Source organism: Procambarus clarkii, chromosome 54, assembly GCF_040958095.1.
Source record: "Procambarus clarkii isolate CNS0578487 chromosome 54, FALCON_Pclarkii_2.0, whole genome shotgun sequence".
Classification (NCBI taxonomy): Eukaryota; Metazoa; Arthropoda; class Malacostraca; order Decapoda; family Cambaridae; genus Procambarus; species Procambarus clarkii.
Window position 1 is genome coordinate 22,729,914 of NC_091203.1, and position 21,086 is coordinate 22,750,999.

The 21,086-nt window shown below is 42.0% G+C and overlaps 1 protein-coding gene across 1 annotated transcript in view; it reads right to left on the reverse strand.

The window, feature by feature from the left end:
• LOC123771258 (ATP-dependent chromatin assembly factor large subunit) overlaps positions 1-21,086 on the reverse strand; it is a 66,745-nt gene that overhangs the window by 27,767 nt on the left and 17,892 nt on the right. The window contains exons 7-13 of the mRNA XM_069305185.1: positions 16,805-17,246; positions 15,416-15,593; positions 12,354-12,452; positions 8,998-9,190; positions 6,476-6,591; positions 3,043-3,208; positions 1,346-1,595 (exon numbers count right to left, since the gene is read on the reverse strand). Coding sequence (XP_069161286.1) covers positions 1,346-1,595; positions 3,043-3,208; positions 6,476-6,591; positions 8,998-9,190; positions 12,354-12,452; positions 15,416-15,593; positions 16,805-17,246 — 1,444 coding nt within the window. The remainder of the gene's footprint in view (positions 1-1,345; positions 1,596-3,042; positions 3,209-6,475; positions 6,592-8,997; positions 9,191-12,353; positions 12,453-15,415; positions 15,594-16,804; positions 17,247-21,086) is intronic.

The following is a 21,086-nucleotide window of genomic DNA, read 5'->3' on the forward strand; positions in this document are numbered from 1 at the left end:
AATGCTTGAAAAAAGTGATAAACGGTTTTAAAATTGTAAAAACAAATGCAAATGAAAATACACGATATGAAAGGTCCACAAAACAAATGTTTGTAGTTTGGAAACACTGTAAAATTAAAAAAAAAAATTTTTTAAAGAAAGGAAGATGTATACAATCCATGAAGCCCTGGTACATCTCAAAGGTGTGGACTGATTAACTATGAGTATAATTATGGCTTTGATCCAAAATCTTGACAACTCCACAACAGCTAAACCAAAGGTGCCGGTCGGCCGAACGGACAGCACGCTGGACTTGTGATCCTGTGGTCCCGGGTTCCATCCCGGGCGCCAGCGAGAAACAATGGGCAGAGTTTCTTTCATCCTATGCCCCTGTTACCTATCAGTAAAATAGGTACCTGGGTGTTAGTCAGCTGTCACGGGCTGCTTACTGGGGGTAAAGGCCTGGTCGAGGACCGGGCCGCAGGGACACTAAAGCCCCGAAATCATCTCAAGATAACCTCAAGATAAGGTGACCCACACTGGTTCAATAGAACCATAGGGGTTATCCCATAGTGGATGACATTTAATCTATCTACTATCCTTTGATGTGAAGAGTGGCTTAAGAAGCCACACTCAACCGCACAGCTGCAATTGAGTGAGGCTTGTTACAACATTTCTTTCTTTCTTGGTTTCTGCAAGGAAATTCGTAACTCTCAAATCAAGAAACACAAAGCGAGGCCAAGTGAAGTTTGGGCTTTGCTAGTGCTTGATAATGCCCCTGCCCACCCCAGTATTGTGGCCAAGTGAAGTTTGGGCTTTGCTAGTGCTTGATAATGCCCCTGCCCACCCCAGTATTGTGGCCAAGTGAAGTTTGGGCTTTGCTATTGCTTGATAATGCCCCTGCCCACCCCAGTATTGTGGCCAAGTGAAGTTTGGGCTTTGCTAGTGCTTGATAATGCCCCTGCCCACCCCAGTATTGTCTCCTTAACCTCACACGACGACAACATAACACGTAAACATGGCACTTCCTCCTAATACCACCTAACTCGTCCACCCCATGGACCAGGTTGTACCACTAAGAGACTGTATACTATGAAGATGCTCAGCAATGTTTTGGTGGTTTTGCCTCTCCACAAGATGAGGAATTTGGCATGGATACTAGGGCCAGAAAAAAACCTTGAAATTTTAAAAACTTAAATCAAGGGAAATGATTTAATGAATTAAAACTTAAGAGGAAAGGGAAAGGACAGGAGGGAAGGAAGGGAAGGAAGGCCAGAAGGGAGGGTGTGAGAGGTGTATAGAAGACAATTGGAACTGACAAATATGGAAGTGAGCTGATAGAGGAACCAACTCAAACACGTCCAACCTGCTGCATTAGCTCTCTCTCCCGTTTTAAGAAGTCTTGTTTTCTAGCCGCCTTGTTTTTCTCCTCCTTTTCCTCACGAGCAGCCTTCTCAATCTCGTCCTCTTCCTCCTCCTCCTCCTCCTCTTCATCCTCATCCAGTTCAATAGGTTTGTCAGCTTCTCCTGTCATGGCAGCTGCTGCAGCTTTCTTTTCAGCCTCTTTAACAAGACGCTCGCGCTCCTTCTGCTTACGTTCACGCTTCTCCTGCAGCCTGGAATACACAAATTTTTTTTATACAACTGCTATTCCACTCCTTCCTTGACTCTCATGTACGGAAAACATCAGAGCTACAATTTGGGCTTCAAGCCATGTTCCAACAACCATTTTAGGTTAGAACCTACCCATTATTTATCTTATCAACCCCCCCTATCTGTTATATAAATCGTCATCCACTCTTCTGTGGAAATAAACATTCCATTCACCTGGACTGTACGGGGTCTCGAATCTCGGCAGCAGGATGCTGCTGCTTTTCTTTTTAAGACTACTGCTTTAATTTTCCTTTTTAAGACTACTCATAGCCCAGTCGATAGAGCCTCGGCCTCACACTCGTGGGGTCCACAGTTCGCGCCCCATACAGCCCAGGTGAATGGAACACCTATCTGTTATACTTTCAACACCATTTTCTCTTATAATAAGCTAAATAAACATCAGCCCCCCCCCCCCTCATGACTTCATTCCAGTCGAGGGATGGAATCCATCCTATCCTATCTACTCACAGTCGAGAGTGGCTTTATGCTGGGTTCGGGGAGTAAAAGAACTCTCGAGACCTTCTCCAGGTAAACATCAACATACATGGAAAATCCAGACCTTAATATACAGTGACCAAGTTGACCATCACTTCATCAAGTAAAAAAGTAACAATTATGCAGCTTTGCTGTCAGGGTATTGGATGACATGTGTCAATGTTTACAATACACAAATCCATTAACATAAATAAGTACAATATTTTAAAATACCATGACAAATGATTACTGACTAGTAAATGTGTGTATAGGCTGTATAGTATACTGTATTGTATTGCTAAAATAAGATTGCAACAGGAAAACACTAAAATGTGTACATAACTACAGTTGGGCTACTGACAGATCATGCAAAAAAATAAAACTTTTAAGTTTCCTGTGATTAAAAAGTGCTGCTGTTACTGAAAGTTTCATTTCCTAACTTTTTAGCTTTAACAGTAACTTTAATAATATTTCCCCCAAAACCACCAGCCTATCCTGCTTGATACCTGGTTGATGGGGTATTCACTGATATTTGAACATTGTACATAGTCTTATCACAGTCAGGATCATCTATGAGACTATCATTGAAAAATAAATGCAGTTACATATTTGATTCAGCATTATTAAGTGGTGCTGTGAGCGCCTGCTACATGCACCAGCCCCGGGCGCTCTCTCAGTACAGAGACTCTCACAGCCAGGAGGAATGCAGACATTTTTTTTTAAGATGGCATCTACTTTCTAGAGTCCTAAGGCACAGGATGTGAGCTCCATGTATCCGCAGGAATTTTGAATCGCTCCCTTTACCTAAAAATGCCTTAAGGTGTTGTGCGCACCACTGGTCGAGCGCTTTAAGGCGCTATGTGCAGTGCAAGGGGTTAAGTGAGAATCATCCATGTAGAATATTGCATAAAAATTGAGAAGTGGGGAAAATGATACCTGGCAGCATTTAGCTCTTTCTCCTTCCTGATCTGGGTAAACTGATGCAGGCGCAGCTTGTTCTTCATCTCCCTCAGCTTCTCTATGCTGTCATCGATGGTGTCTCGAACTGATGCATAAGTCAGGATCTGCCCCACCAGCACATTCAATATTTTCAACTTATGGGCTGAAATAAAGTAAAAAGTTTCACCCACGTTATGTTTTTTTGCAAAAAGGTAAAATAAAATACACAACATACTCAAGTACAATACAGTACAGTAACTGGAAGCCAATACAGTACTGTAGCATCTTAACTTTAGGGGATTGAGTCAATTCGGTTACTTTTTTTTTTAGACATTTCTTTCTATTGCCACTTTAACCCTTAGGCTGTGGACATCGTCACTTGTTGATTCACAGGGTAATGCAGTTATCATATGAAGATTGAAACAATTAATGACTGGGTTTTACATGTATGATGTAAATAAAGCAGTTGGCCCAGACGGAGTCTTTACATGTATGATGTAAAATACATGTAAAATGTGCATCCATATGATGCAAATATGGATATAATAGGTCTATGTAAATGTAATTGAGTTTACCTTAACCAATGAAACAAATCCTGCTACCATTGCATGTTATGATTGCAGTTATTGACATGAATGTTACTAGGGGAATGCGGTCATCGTCATATGACGATTTAAACAATTTTGTCTGGGGTTTTACATGTATGATGCAAATATGGATATAATAGCTCTCTGTGGATGCAAATAATTAAAATCAAGTGTTAACAATCAGTGAAACAACAGAGGATAAAACAGGAAGCATCAGTAAAGTCGAGCACAGGGTGTTGACAAGTGCCTGAGGCAGCCTTGTTGACAAGTGCCAGGGGCAGCCTTGTTGACAAGTGCCAGGGGCAGCCTTGTTGACAAGTGCCAGGGGCAGCCTTGTTGACAAGTGCCAGGGGCAGCCTTGTTGACAAGTGCCAGGGGCAGCCTTGTTGACAAGTGCCAGGGGCAGCCTTGTTGACAAGTGCCAGGGGCAGCCTTGCACAGCGCCTTCACTCAGTGAAACGATAAATATTCACTTATTTTCGTACTTGCGTTTTGCATACAAATTAATAATCCTATAACAAAAATTTTTTGAATTATTTTTTTTTTATATTTTGTGCAGACGGGTATGAGCATTTCTCCATAGCTGCTGTCTAAGGGTTAAAACCCTGATTATTAGTTGCATTTTGAATTTTACTTGAAATCAATTTTATTATATTTAGTTCTAAATAATCTTGCAATAATCACGAGTTGCCAATTTGCTGTGCACTGTAATTTTTTTTGTGTGTGAAAATATAAAACATTTAGATTAACAAAATACGGTATAAGTCACATTGGAAAAAATTTACAAAACAAGTTAACAACTACACGGCAGTGAGAAGAGAGGCGGAAAGAAATTTTCAGAAAGAGATAGTGAACAAATGCAAAACAGGATCAGGCCTATCCATTAAACTCAATAAAAGCAAGTTGCATATAAAGTATAAAATGCAAAGGTTGAAAATGGGAAACAGATTCACAGAGAAAGAAAAGAAAATGTGTGAAACACTAAATGAACATTTCTAAAGTGTGTTTATGCCAAATGAGATTTTCTGAGAACCAAACACAATACAGATGTCAGAGAACAACCGAGTACATAGAGGTCTCTAGAGATGCAAACAAAATGCTCAAGGAGCTCGATAGAAATAAAGCAGTTGGCCCAGACAGAGTCTTTCACCTTGGGTTCTGAGGGAATGTGCACCCCGAGCTGAGAATTCAAATTCAATTAACTTTTAGGAATCTTTAATTACAGGAATCTTAAAAGATGTATGGGAAAAAAGGCAAACAGTTCCAATTCATGAAAATGGTACCAGAAAAGACCATCTATATCATAGATCTAACTGCTCAAGGAGCTACGTTAGCCTAGCAGTTGGCCGAAACTAGCCAGTCATTGAGGCAGCCAAACACATTAACCTCACAAATACACAGGGAGCCACAAACAAGCCAAATGAAGACCCTTGAGGCAGTAAGCCTGATGCCCCACAATGACACCTAACTAGCCCTTGAACCCTGGATTAATCAGGACATGCCAATATGTATCCTTGAAATCCAGGGACACTATCCAACCATACATCTATAGCATTAGGCAAACCTGAGCTGTTCATGCAGAAGGTCGGACAGGAAATGAAGCTATTCAATCCCGATAGATCGAGGATATACCGTAGTTCCATCCTACGGGACATCCGGTACAGAAAGATGAGGGGCCCTTCTATGGTAAAGATAGAAGAGGGCCCCTCTACAGTACAGAAAGAAGAAGGCCCTTCTACAGAACAGAAAAAAGAGGGCCCAGGGGCAGAGCCAAGAATCCTGTCAAATACATGAAAGGAAAGCAACAACAGCAACAGCCAAGACACTGTGACCAAGGGGTGGAGAAACCCCATGTAGCCCCCCTTAAACATGTCAAGCTCCATGGAAAATAGACTGAAGGCCTATATACTGCCCTGGCGAAAGGATGGAGATGGCAGGCACCTCACCAAAAAGGGGTGGGGGATGCCAGAAAGGAGTGCAAATGACTATCATCTGCAGCAACCAGCATCCCAACTACCTAACAGGCAGCTCAAGGACATGTGCACCAGATAAGGACTGCAAAAGTAACACGAAAAGCTCTGAAAAGTAAAGCTGCCGCCACAGCCCCAGGGAAAACATTACTGTGGATATTAAAGATAATGAGGAGCTGAAGCACATACATTCATGAAGCACATGAAGCATTGGGGGCCATACTCTGGCCCCCAGAGTATGGCCCCCAAGAGGAGGTAGGCAAAAGAAGCAGACGCCCGGATCTTCTTCCAGGTGGGGGATGGGGATGATGACGATGACCAAATACAACAACTCCAGCAGCAACTAGAGAAGGCAACTCTGACCACCTAATAGCTGAGGCGAACAAGTGATCACACGATAGGTCACCATGAAAACCTGTATATGAATGCCAGTGAATAGTGTTCAAAATCGGAGTGGTGTTGCCCACAGAGCTGGTCGGAATCAGAGGGGGGTCAGAGCTGTAGTGCATTACGTGTGTGAATGAATGGGGTAGCCGTCTCCGACCCATCGGTTAGTGGAACAGGCACCCGGTGGCAAGGGCATGAAGCTAACGACCAGTTGGAAATTGATAAGTGTAAACAGTGTGATTTAGGGTTGCAAATTTTGTTCCAACAGTTACGTGCACTCTACCATCCTAGAGGTTTGCCTTTCAGTACTATAGATGATTTAGTATGCCCACTCCCCTACTGCAAAAAGTAGGGAGGTGAAGGCCTAAACCTGCCTTCTACCGAGAGGACCATATGCTGGTCCTGACCTCCAGTAGGCACCAATGATTGATTAGAACTTGATGTGGTTCTTGGGATTGGAGAAAACTGTATGCGAGTGGTACATACCAAGGGAAAGGTCATATATGGTCTGGGTGGCCAGGGACTTTATGATGATTGGCTCCTCTAGCTTGAACTGCAGTCCTGGATCATCCCAGTTCTTGAAGCCTCCACGATTGAAGTGCCTGTCAAATGAAGGTATTACATTTCTTTGCTAACTGTTCACCTCCCCTCATATTCATTATTTTATTGTAACTAGATTCAATTTTTATTCACTTATATTTAATTTGGCAAAATAAGATAACCCCACCTAAAAATTGTTTGCCGAGAAGAGAGCACAAAATGTGATGAAAAGCTAAAATGCGAAACAACCTTTTTTTGAAAGTGGCATTTTGCCGGTAACACCATTAAATTTAACATACAGAGCTTAGAGAATAAAAAATGAGAAGGGTTACATCAGTTGACAAGGATGAGATATGAGAGATATTGCATTGCAATTTACAATAATTAGGTATTCATTTAGATATCACTGTTTTTTGTCATTATATGTCAATACATTGAGTTATTGGACACAGCGTGTAAACTAAAGTGAAAGGTCTTTTTTCCATACTGAACACACGGGTATGGCAACACATTGAAAAAAAAACCAGCGATTGTCATTTACTTTTTGAATACAATAGAAAAATCCCAAACATGTGGCACTGTCAGTGCCATAAATTGCCAAGACAAACACCTAATTTGTGACGACCAAACCACACACCAGAAGATGACGAAACGACGACGTTTCGGTCTGCCCTGGACCATTATCAAGTCGTATGTGCTCGACTTGATCGACACCCCATACGACTTGATAATGGTTCAGGGTAGACAAAAATGTCGTCATTTCTAGGCCCTAAAAATATATACCACACACAACCTACAAATTTTGTGAAAAAGCTTTAAAAAACCAGCGTTGAATGTAATGAGACATCATTTTCTGGGTGGAGCTCTGGAGGCTCACTGGAGCTATTGGACTGATATTAGCTAATGTTAGTATGGGGTTTTAATCATATGGAGTTGTCATGCCTACCAGAGACCACTAGCCAGAACATGATCCCCTCAGAGAGGCGCAGGGAGCAATGGCCTATGAAACTCTCATGTCTGAAAGTATTCGTGTGTCCCATTGACCAGGGTTGAGCACCCAGAAAGGTAGGTGCTTCAAAACAGACCCATCCTAGTAGAAAAATTGCAACCTTAAACCAGACACAAGCTAGAAACTCCCCAAAAGAAAAACAAGTTAACAAGCAACACATCATGCCGCGCGACGCTCATTCGCGCTGACCACCACAAGAAGGGAAGAGGGGAGTCCCGGCTCACCAAGCCAGCAGCCGGACTGTCAATTTGGAGACTGAAAACAGAAATAAAACCCGCCGACCAGGGAAAGAGAGGGTGCCAGGGAGCCTCCAGGGGTTCTACCCAGAAAATGATGTTTCATTACATTCAATGCTGGTTGTCTGTGGGGAGCCCCGTCGGTTCCTGGGAACTAACTACCCAAAGAACAGGAAAAAAAGGATGTACGCAGGAAGAGGCTGTACCGCACAACTCAAAAGACCCTCAAAAGACCGCTGAGGGTCCTGCAACATTAACAACAGGCAGCCAGGACCCTGTCCAAACTCTAAAACCCCGGACACAAAAATGAGAGAAAAAAAAAGTGAGAGAAAATGGCCTGTGAGATTTTTGTGAGATCAAAGTTGGAATATGCAGTGACTGTGTGGTGCCCATATCTAAAGAAGTACATCAACAAACTGGAAAGGTGCAAAGACATGTAACTAAATGGCTTCCGGAACTAAAAGACAAAGAGCTACAAGGAGACGTTGCCTTGTGTTGATTTTGGGGATCAACATCCCTGAGGCCCGGTCTCTAATCTGGGCTCCTGGTTGATGGTCAGGTCAACCAGGCTGTTGGTTGCTGCTTACAGGTTAGAGGCATTAAATATGTCAAAACTAAAAGATAGAAAAAAAGGAGGTGATTTGATCACTGCATACAAAATAGCAACGGGAATCGACAAAATTGATCAAGGAAGAATTCCTGAGACCTGAAACTTCAATAACAAGAGGTCATAGATTTAAGCTAACTAAACAAAACTGCTAAAGAAATACAGTAAAGTATAAGAAAATTCACTTTTGCAAACAGTGGTAGATGGTTGGAACAAGATAAGTGAAGTGGTGGTAGAGACCAAAACCATCAGTAGAAGCGTTATATGACAGAGTGCCGTGAAAACAGGACAACACGAGCATTGCTCTCATCCTGTAATTACACTTGGGTCACACGTGAGACCAGGAGAAATAACGTGCAATGCCAAACAGCCCTGTTGAAAAGTAGAGGTGCAATAGGTATACTGAGAGAAAATTCTATCAACATCAAGGGCCCAAAATTTTTCTAAACATTTCCACTAAACATAAGGAGAATAACTAGCCTACCTCTTGTGGTATTCAAAAGAGTAACTGATGAACATTTCCAAAGGATACCTGATCAACTGGGCCGTAATTCATACGTCAAATTGTTAACACGTCAAACATAATTATTTGTATAAAACATACATCAACATTTACCTCCACCGTCCATTGGCAACACTGGTGGCCCCTGATGCCAGAAGATGCAAACGCAAAATCTCCGTGACCGTTAGGGCATCCAGTGGCATCTTTTGAAGTGGCAGTCCATGATACTGTTGGCTCCAGGTGGACGCTCTGTTGGCTACCCGCACTGCCTCCTGAATAGAGATGTCACTCGTATCCACTTCCATTACTACAACATAAGGAAATAAATATTTTTCAAAATTTCACATTATACTGTATTTCGGCAACAACTATAAAACATGCATTTCTTATCATGACAACTGATCTGTTTCCCAATTATATAAGCAAAAGGTAAGGGAATATAATGGGCTACCTGTCTAGAAAAGACTATTACGTACATATATTAAGCAACAACAGTCTTCCATATTTCCTTCCATAAATGAACAAATCCACAAGGGCCGTGACGAGGGCTCGAACCTACATTCGAGAGGATCCCAGATGCGCCTTTATCAACTGTGCGATCCTCTCGGACATAAGTTCGAATCCTCATCCCGGCCCTTTGTGGATTTGTTCATTTGATGCATCACTCTATTGTGATTTCTGTGTGTAATACCTTCCGTATCTTGTACTACCACATGAATCTGGTACCACAAGACAAGTAAAATACCAATAACACTTCTGAGTACTGTATACTTATTCTGAATTCGAGAAAAAATTGACATGGTACCAGAGAAAAAGCACTACAAGCACAGGAAAAATGACCTAAAACTTACGAAGAGCATCCCATCTTTATCTATACAGTATCTGTAGAAAGAGGTCGTCAGTGTGAGGTTGGAAGCCAGACACTTAGAGCTAGCCTCATTAACCTCGGCACAATTAATAATACCGCCTTCGTGAAGTTGATGCACACGAAATTTGCAACCCAAAGTCTATAGAGTTTAGCATGTATAAATATTAGTGTTCATATTCAGATACCGACTTGCAAAAAGTATGTTCAGGTGTGTGTGGAAGGAGACAGGGTGTGTTGGGGAGGACAGGGAAGGTATGTGCATGAGCGGCAACAGAAAGGGTGTGCATTGGGGAAATGGGAAGGGTATGTGTGGGAGAGGAGATAGGGAGGGAGTGGGGGAAGACAAGGAGGGTGTGTGTTCTCACCTAGTTTTTTTTTTTTTTTTTTTTTTTTGAGATATATACAAGAGTTGTTACATTCTTGTACAGCCACTAGTACGCGTAGCGTTTCGGGCAAGTCCTTAATCCTATGGTCCCTGGAATACGATCCCTACCACGAAGACTCGTTTTTTCATCCAAGTACACATTTTACTGTTGCGTTAAACAGAGGCTACAGTTAAGGAATTGCGCCCAGTAAATCCTCCCCGGCCAGGATTCGAACCCATGACATAGCGCTCGCGGAACGCCAGGCGAGTGTCTTACCACTACACCACGGAGACTGTATCCTGTAGTTGTACTCAATTACAGGATAATTAATTTCAATTAATCCCTAGTTGTGCTTGTGGGGGTTGAGCTTTGACTCTTTGGTCCTGCCTCGTGTATGTGTGGGTGATGGAACTATCAAGGGAAAGCACCAAGCCATTATGACTATATAGCCCTTAGAAGGGGTCAGGATAAAGATTTGGCATGGGATGCAGGGGAAATTGGAATGGTACCTAACTAGATGAAAGATCGGGAATTGAATGTTGACCTGCATGAAGCAAGACCGTCGCTCTATTGTCCATCCCCAAAGTGATTGGGTAGGGGGGAGGGGGAAAGACAGGCAATATCAGACATCAATCACCACTACCTGATCAACCTGGCTGTGATTCACATGTCAGGTTGCAAGCAACTGCATCCAACAGCCTAGTTGATCAGTCCAGCAACCAGGAGGCCTCGTTAGGGACCTGGTCGCGGGGGACGTTGAGCCCCGAAATCCTCACAAGGTAACCTCAAGGTAACCAGGGAAGCACCCAGGAAGATAAGCAAATCAAAACTGACTACAGCCTGTACTGCTTTTTTTTTTAAACGAGACTGAAGCCCTAATATTGCCACAAGAACTTCCCCACAATGTAAACAACCAAAACTTTTTAACCATGCAGTGGTGTGTTATGTTTCGCTGACCTTCTGGGTGCCCTTGCCTGGTGGTGGCAGATATGAAATACTTTAAAGGTAAGGTGTTCATAGTGCCACTGCTCCCTGCACCTCTCTCTGAGTGAACCAGGTTTTGGTTCATGGTCCCTGATTGGCCACTAAGAACTCTGTGATGGACAGCACCTAGTAGTATGGCACTGAATCAGTGCAAAAGGTTTGGGGAGCCTCCGGAGCTCACCCAGAAATTGACTTTTCATTATATTCAATGCTGGTTTTTTGAACGGCCAACCACTTGGGCTTATATATATATTACAGTATCCCAGAACTGCAAAACTTTAAGCCAACCTACTGCTTTAATTCTCCGTCAACAAGGAACATGGAATATAGTACAGTAATACATATGAAGGTTACACTGAAGCACACCTTACACCCAAGTACATACACACACGAGCCTTCATTAATCTTTACTAGTTATTAAATAATGAATCTGGCAACCCTTTGAAAGCATGAGCAGCCAATGTAATTTTTATGCCCTATAATCCTAGAGAATATAAATGTAAAATTTGGAGAATATAGGGAAATATATAAGTGTTTATCATGAGAAAACAAAAACATAAGAGTTGGGTCTCCTCTCTCTGCAATATACCCAACAAGAATGCACACATGCATTAAATTTTAGCTAACTTCATGCCCGATACATATGAGAGCAGGAAGGCTAGTCTCCTGTAATCCCACCTTATACCCAAGTCACAATATGCAGGTGGGTGTCTTGTAATCCCACCTTATACCCAAGACACAGTATGCAGGTGGGTCTCTGTAATCCAACCTTACACCTAAGACAATATACAAGCGAGTCTCCTGTAATCCCACTTACACTGCCAACTCTATATGGAAGTAGGTGTCCTGTAATCCCCCTTTTATACCCAAACATAATATGCCGGTGGATCATCTGTAATCCCACCTTAGACCCCAAAAACAATATGCAGGAAAATCTTGTGTAATCATACCTCATAACACAGATTTCACATTCAATACACATGAATAGGGGGGGCCTCGTAGCCTGGTGGATAGCGCGCAGAACTCGTAATTCTGTGGCGCGGGTTCGATTCCCGCACGAGGCAGAAACAAATGGGCAAAGTTTCTTTCACCCTGAATGCCCCTGTTACCTAGCAGTAAATAGGTACCTGGGAGTTAGTCAGCTGTCACGGGCTGCTTCCTGGGGGTGGAGGCCTGGTCGAGGACCGGGCCGCGGGGACACTAAAGCCCCGAAATCATCTCAAGATAACTTCAAGATGACCTAAGTGACATACCTTCTTCTGCAGTGTTATCAGCCTCCACCTCGTCATCTTCCTCCTCCTGCAGCATGAAAATGGTCTGCAGCAGGAGCTGCATCAGATCATTGAACACACCTGCCCAGTAAATACAATAAGATATGAAAATCCACAAAACATTTTCAATTGCGATATGTTGCTTAATTTACTAAGCAGACATATATTTTTGGGGTGCCAAACACGCATTTTATGTTCACAGACAATACAAAAAGATGTTCTGAACATATTGTATAAAAAATAGGTTCTGAGGATTAACATTTGCACAGCTCCAATCTTTTTAATCCTTATATTGCTCCAATCTTAGTAACCCTTACACTGGGAAACAGATTCACAGAAAATGAAGTAAATATGTGAAACATTAAATGAACAATTTCAAAGTGTCTTCGTGCAAAATTAAATCTTCAGAGAACCTGATACAATAAGAATTCCAGAGGACAACATAGAGCACATAGAGGTGTCTAAGAGATGAAGTGGAAAAATTGTTCAAGGAACTAAGTAGGATCAGATTAATGAAGATTAAACCACCCAAGAGGTGACACGGGCATGAGTAGCCCGTAAGTAGGTAGGAACAAAACAGTTGGCCCACATGGAGTTTCACCATGGGTTCTAAGAGAATGTGCACCTGAGCTCAGCATTCCACTTCAATTGATTTTTCAGCCATCCCTGTGTACAGGAGTCCTAGCAGATAAATTGGAAAAGGCTAACACTGTTCTACTCAACAAAAGTAGCAGCAAGGAAGACCCTCTTGGTTATGGACCTGCATGTAATATTATTCCAATATTAGAAAAAATAATTAAAACCAAATGCATAGAATTCCTGGAGAAAAATTATATAATAACAGAACAGTATGATTTTCAAACCGGAAGATCCTGTGTAATGAATTTACTTAAGTTTCTACAATAGAGCCACAGAGATTTTACAAGAAAGAGATGATTGGATTGACTACATTTATCTGGACCTAAAAATACTTATTGACAAGAGTCCCCACAAAGAGGTTGTTCTGGAAACTGGAACATGTGTGGAGTGTCAGGGAGGCTTCTAACAGGTTGTTCTGGAAACTGGAACATGTGTGGAGTGTCAGGGAGGCTTCTAACAGGTTGTTCTGGAAACTGGAACATGTGTTGAGTGTCAGGGAGGCTTCTAACATGGATGAAAAGTTTTCTAACAACAGAAAAATGAGGGCAGTAATCAGAGAAACTATCGGAGTAGAGAAATGCCACGAGTGGAGTACTCCAGGGTTCAGTTCTTGGGCCGGTAATGTTCACTGTCTACATCAATAACCTACCAGAAGGAATACAGAATTACTGTATATAAACATGTTTGCTGATGATGCTAAGATGCTAGGGAAGATAAACTTAGAAGATTTTCATGCCCTTCAAGAAGACCTGGAAAGAGTGTATGGAGCACAACTTGGCAAGTTGAATTTAATGTGAATAAATGCTATATTATGAATGTGGAATAGGAGAAAAATAGACCACATACAACTTACAAATTTTGTGAAAAAGCTTTAAACAATTCTGATAAAGAAAGTGATTAGGGAGGGTTCTAACTAGAAAACTGTCACCTGAGGATCATATCAAGAACATTGTGCAAGGAGCCTATGCTATGCTTTCCAATTGCAGAACTGCTTTTAAATACACGAGATGGTGAAATACTAAAGAAATTGTTCACAACATTTTTGAGACCAATGTCTGATTATGTTGTGATTGTATGGTGCCAATATCTTAAAAAACACATCAACAAACTGGAAAAGGTTCAAAGACATGCAACTGAATGACTTCCAGAACTGAAAGACAAACAAGGAGAGGTTAAGAAGCATTAACACTTTGGTTTCGGGATACCGTTATCGCAGTCCTTAAATCAATACACGTAGTTCGGCAGAGAACATTAACGGCATCCACAAATAAAATAGTTGTAAAAATTCCATTTACTGTCAGATTATTATGGGGTCTTGGAACGCTATTCTATTGCCAACAATTTGATACTAAAATGAACGATGCAGCTTGAGTATGACACACCTTATCACGAAACGTAAGGTCAGAAAACTGGAAAAAGAGAAACATTGAAGTGTGACAGAGAGTTCAAGGACAACGCCCGGCCGACTTTGACCTTTGCTGGGCGGAGCGTGTATGTGCCAAGGCAACTTATAGGTGATGCATGCGCATGCCATGGCAACCTATAAATGGTGCGCCAGGCCAGAACCAGCGCAGCCAAAGTGTTAATATACCAAAACTAAAGGATAGAAAATAAAAGAGGCAATATGATCCCCATGTACAAAATAGTAATGGGAATCAACAAAATTGATAAGAAAGAATTCCCAGGACCTGGAACTTCAAGAACCAGAGGTCATATATTTAAGCTAACTAAACAAAGCTGCCGAAGATATATAAGAAACCTCACATCTTATTGGGCAGCATGGTTTTAACATACAAATAATGACATACAGTACCCAGAAAAGCCAGACATAATGCCTAAGTAATGTAAGGTCAGACAGACTAAGTTCTCACACAAGAAACACACAGTCACTGTGCAACCTATCCTCCTACAGAGAACCTCGCCTCTCGCTCGTATGCATTACACAGGGCAAAAAAATTTCGTACTAGAAAATGGAAGTGGCTCGGGAAAGTGATGTACTGTCCCGTTTTCTGTTTTGGGCCCTCTGACTTAGTTTGATAGGTTAGGAGAGGACACTTAAAATTGATCGTTTTCTTTACTTTGGGAAACCTTAGAACAGGCTGCACTATGAATGCCAACACAATAGGTCTGGATGCCACAGAATAAGTGTCACAAACTACTTTGTACAATTTATAGCAGTTATAAAGACATGAGACTGTAAACATCCAATATAAGTGTACAGTTAAGCAAGTGCCTTGAGGCCATGACAATGGTTTCCTTACAAGCAATTCACTTGGCTATGAAGAGACACAGGACTGGAAAAATACTGTCAGTATTACAAAGACAAAAACATTAAACAAGAGGAGATTTACCCAAGAAAACACAATTTACAGGAATACCGAGTACTGAATATAAATTAATCTCACCTGCCACTTGCTTTTCAACTAATGCATGTTCCAGCACATCAAAGGTGATGCCTTGTGGGTATACATCCTTAAGCTCCACCAGCTCAGAGAAAACATTGATGAACTCCAAAACCATCACAAAGCTGCCGAACATTTCATCTGGAATGCGACATTGGACAGGGGCAGGCTTTGGCAAGTCCTGTAGGAGAAAAGAAGTAACAAATTTATAGAATCAGGAAAATATAGTACAACATCACACAGAGATCACACTAACGCGATACATCAAATGAACAAATATGAATATTTGTTCATTTGATGCATCACGTTAGTGTGATCTGTGTGTGTAATGATGTAAGGGCGAAGAGGGAGAACGGCCTGTTGACATAGCTCGGGTGCAGGGGGGGGGGGGGTTGTGTAAAAGCCTGGTTTGTGCCTCGGAGAGGCTACGGGATCCAGTAAGTTCAGTAGAACTTCGTTTTCAACCCTTTTAACCCTGTCATAGCTCAGTCGATTAAGGCAGTGTCTGGGATGCTCCCGGACGCAGGTTCGAATCCTCGTCACGGCCCTTGTGGATTTGTTTAATATAGTACAATATTGGCCCCTCTACTGAAGATGGTCCAGGTTTTTTGTTATTAATATTATTATTATTATTATTATTTAGTAATGGTACAGTAATGTCTTATCACAGACATAATAATACAGGATAAAAACCCACACTTATGAATTTGTGTATTTTATGGAGAGATTTGAACTACATCGTCTTTCATACTCTCCTGAGTGCACTATCAAGGTCTGAGTACTGTATGTGGTTTGGACGAATACGTTTAATAATAGCAACTCCAGTTCTTTGAATCCTAGAATGACAGGAAGGACAACTGATCATAATTCCCTGCAAGACATCCCCGCAGAAACATCAGCAGTGGTAAATGGAGGCGACACGGTCAAGTAAGAAGGTTAACAGGATTCGAATCCTGGGTTGCCACCATATTAGTCATTGAGATGCAGTTTCATCCTAACCATAAATGCAGACCTTAATACTACACTCAGGAGAGTGCAAAATACTTGCTGTAGTTCAAATCTTATTATTTTTAGTATCCTTATTACCATTAGTAATAGTAATGGTAATAAGAACTCTTATTACCATTACTGTCCCAGAACTAAGAACATGACTCTTAGTTTTGGGACAAGTCTAGTGGCATACCTCTGAACTTTCTCCATCTTCATATTTGAAAAATAGAATGAACTGAGAGGCCAATTCAATCCACAGCTTCAAAAGTAGATACGGCATTTGAAGGTAATCAAAAGTATAATTGCATTAAGTGTTGCACCCATAGAGCTAACTATTCTTACCGACAACCATATATAGGTAATAAACAGAGTGTGCTGCATACAATATGGCTTTATACTCACCTTGTGGTCATCACAGTCCAAATCATCCCGCACACGCTTCCACTCCTTCATGTACTGTACACAAAGACGCTTCTGCTCCTTCACAATCTCTCTCTGTTTCATACAATATGGCTTTATACTCACCTTGTGGTCATCACAGTCCAAATCATCCCGCACACGCTTCCACTCCTTCATGTACTGTACACAAAGACGCTTCTGCTCCTTCACAATCTCTCTCTGTTTCATACAATATGGCTTTATACTCACCTTGTGGTCATCACAGTCCAAATCATCCCGCACACGCTTCCACTCCTTCATGTACTGTACACAAAGACGCTTCTGCTCCTTCACAATCTCTCTCTGTTTCTTTTTTTCTTCTTTCTCTTTTACCAGCTTCAGCTTAAATTCCTCTTTAAGTTTCTCTTTCTGTTCTAGCGTCAGCACAGTCTTTCCTTCCTTAATCCTGCAATGTTTTCATTTAAATATTATGAAATAAATTTAATATAGCCTCTATCCATGACTGATCCCTATACATATATTCCACAGAAAAACTGATAACAAAACTTAACTTCCAACATCAAATACCTAGTGCTCAATGTAATGAAACGCGTCTTTTCGGTAGAATCTTAGTGGCGCCTCCAAGCTAACCTGTTAAGATTTCTCCATGTAAAAGGTCACATCAGTCGTAGAGGTTCTGTTTGACCTACGAGGGACCAGAGCAAGAACCTGTCCCCTCCCCCCCCCCTCCCACTCAGTCACAGAGAATGACAATTTGCCTCCCCACAAGGAAAGCATACAGCAAAGCTTTACAGACAACTGGAGGAGTTTACAGAAAACGAATCTTCGAAACCACTAAACAACGAAGAAAGTGATACGAACAAAACAAAGGATTTACTCAAACTAGCTCGAAACTCATTATTATCATACCCCAACACCAGGTTATCTTGAGGTTATCTTGAGGTTATCTTGAGATGATTTCGGGGTTTTAGTGTCCCCGCGGCCCGGTCCTCGACCAGGCCTCCACCCCCAGGAAGCAGCCCGTGACAGCTGACTAACTCCCAGGTACCTATTTACTGCTAGGTAACAGGGGCATTCAGGGTGAAAGAAACTTTGCCCATTTGTTTCTGCCTCGTGCGGGAATCGAACCCGCGCCACAGAATTACGAGTCCTGCGCGCTATCCACCAGGCTACGAGGCCCCCTCGTGGCCCCCAGGTGGCTCAGCTCCTGCCTACCACTGGCTATTGAAGGTAGTTCTGGAGCTAATGAACAACACACTGACAAGCCAACGACCCTGGAGGAAATCAGGAAGCCACGGGAGCTCTACCAGAAAGAGTCCCTTTATTACTTTCAATGCTAGGCTTCTAAGGGAATTTGGTGACTCCCTGAAGCTAACTTACTACAGGGAATAAAAATTAACCTTACCAGGGGGTAGGAGGAGGAGAAGAAGCAGCAGGAATGAAGACATAGAAGCGAAACCAGGCCAGGGGACACACCTCGAGGAAAACACATGATAGACTGGGACCCGGAACATTGATTAAATACCAGGCCACCAAATTCCTGTTAGAACTCCAAGACCCCTCAAGCCCGGATATCACCAAAGGACATGAAGAAAACTGCGCCAAAGCCATATATTTGTGGTCAAGTTGTGATAACTGATATCAACACGAGCGTAGCAGGTTTTGAAAGAGAAATTGAAAACATGCCCATGCACTCAGCTCCGGGTCCAGATTCATGGAATTCAATATTTATAAAGAAATGCAAGGTGCCAGTAGCACAGGCACTCAGTATAGTGTGGAGAAAGAGCTTAGACACGGGGAAGATACCAGATGCACTTAAAAGTAGCAGACATTGCCCCTCTACACAAGGAAGGGAGCAAAGCATTGGTAAAGAATTATAGACCAGTTGCACTAACATCCCACATAATATAAGTATTCGAGAGAGTGATTATTAGTCAGGTCACAAGTTTCATGGAGACCAATGGCCTCCACAACCCAGGCCAACATGGATTTCAAGCGGGAAGATCGTGCCTCTCACAGTTACTTGACCATTACGACAAAGTCACTGAGGCATTAAAAGAAAAACAGAATGCAGATGTGGTATACACGGACTTCGCAAAGGCATTCGATAAATGTGACCATGGAGTGATAGCACACAAAATGAGGTCAGTGGGAATAACCGGTAAAGTAGGACATTGGATACTCAGTTTTCTGTCAAACCAAACACAAAGAGTAACAGTCAACCATATAAAATTGAGTCCGAGTGCAGTTAAAAGCTCTATACCTCAGGATACAGTCCTTGCACCACTGCTTTTCCTTATTCTCATATCAAATATAGACAAAAATACAAGTCACAGCTTTGTATCATCCTTTGCAGATGATACAAAAATCAGCATGAGAATTACCTCTGCTGAAGACATTGAAAAAGTTCAAGCAGATATTAATAAAGTTTTTGACTGGGCAACAGAAAATAACATGATGTTTTACATCAATAAATTCCAGGTACTCAGGTACGGTAAAAATGAGGATCTTAAACATAATACAGGGTACAAAACACAATCAAATGTGCCCATAGTAGGAAAGCAGATGTAAAGGATTTGGGAATAATGATGTCTAACGACCTAACATTTAGGGAGCATAACCAAGCAAATATTGCGTCAGCCAGAAAAATGATCAGATGGATTACGAGAATTTTCAAATCCAGGGATCCCATCACAATGGTTGTACTATACAAATCACTTGTACTGCCCCATCTTGAGTACTTCTCAGTACTCACTTCCCACTTCAGAGCAGGAGAGATTGCTGAAATAGCGGGAATGCAGAGAACATATACGACATACATAGACGAAATAAAGCACCTAAATTATTGGGATCGTCTCAAAGCCCTCCAAATGTATTCACTAGAAAGAAAACGGGAGAGATACTAAATAATATACACGTGGACGATACTGGAAGGCCAGGCACCAAATCTACACAGTAAAATAACAACATACTGGAGTGAACGATATGAAAGAAAATGTAGAATAGAACCAGTAAAAAACAGAGGTGCCATAGGCACAATCAGAGAACACTGTATAAACATCAGAGGTCCAGTGAAGAGCAGAGGTGCCATAGGCACAATCAGAGAACACTGTATAAACATCAGAGGTCCACGGTTGATCAACATCCTCCCAGCGAGCATAAGAAATATTGCTGCAACAACCGTGGACATCTTCAAGAGAAAACTAGATAAGTTTTCTCCAAGGAGTACCGGACCAACTGGGCTGTAGTGGATATGTGGGCCTGCGGGCAATTCCAAGCAACAGCCTGGTGGACCAAGCTCTCAAGTCAAGCCTGGCCTCGGGCAGTAGAAGAACTCCCAGAACCCCATCAAGCAGGTATCAAGAGCCGAAGAGTAGACCGCAGCAAAACCAACCTCTCTGGGCCAATACAGCTAAATCATAAGAGGTAGACCAATACAGCTAAATCATAAGAGGTAGACCAATACAGCTAAATCATAAGAGGTAGACCAATACAGCTAAATCATAAGAGGTAGACCAATACAGCTAAATCATAAGAGGTAGACCAATACAGCTAAATCATAAGAGGTAGACCAATACAGCTAAATCATAAGAGGTAGACACTTTTGACTTGTATTTTCGTGCTTCTTGATGCTAATTAATAACGTCAAAAGATAAAATTAAGGAGAGGAGAGGAGAGGTAACAAGGGGAGAGGAGAGGTAACAAGGGGAGAGGAGAGGTAACAAGGGGAGAGGAGAGGTAACAAGGGGAGAGGAGAGGTAACAAGGAGAGAGGAGAGGTAACAAGGGGAGAGGAGAGGTAACAAGGGGAGAGGAGAGGTAACAAGGGGAGAGGAGAGGTAACAAGGGGAGAGGAGAGGTAACAAGGGGAGAGGAGAGGTAACAAGGGGAGAGGAGAGGTAACAAGGAGAGAGGAGAGGTAACAAGGGGAGAGGAGAGGTAACAAGGGGAGAGGAGAGGTAACAAGGGGAGAGGAGAGGTAACAAGGGGAGAGGAGAGGTAACAAGGGGAGAGGAGAGGTAACAAGGGGAGAAGAGAGGTAACAAGGGGAGAAATAATATACCAGGGGAGCAACAGAGTATGGAAGAGTAAAAATACAAAGGGGGGTAATGTAATGAAAAAGATACCTATAGTAATAAATTTATATAAACTAATCCAACCATACATGTACATTAACAGATATATATGAATAAAGTTACTGATTTATTGACTGATTGCATTACATACAATAAGAGATGCTTCAGGAGCCATTTCACCAAAACATGAAAGACAACTATGATTAGATT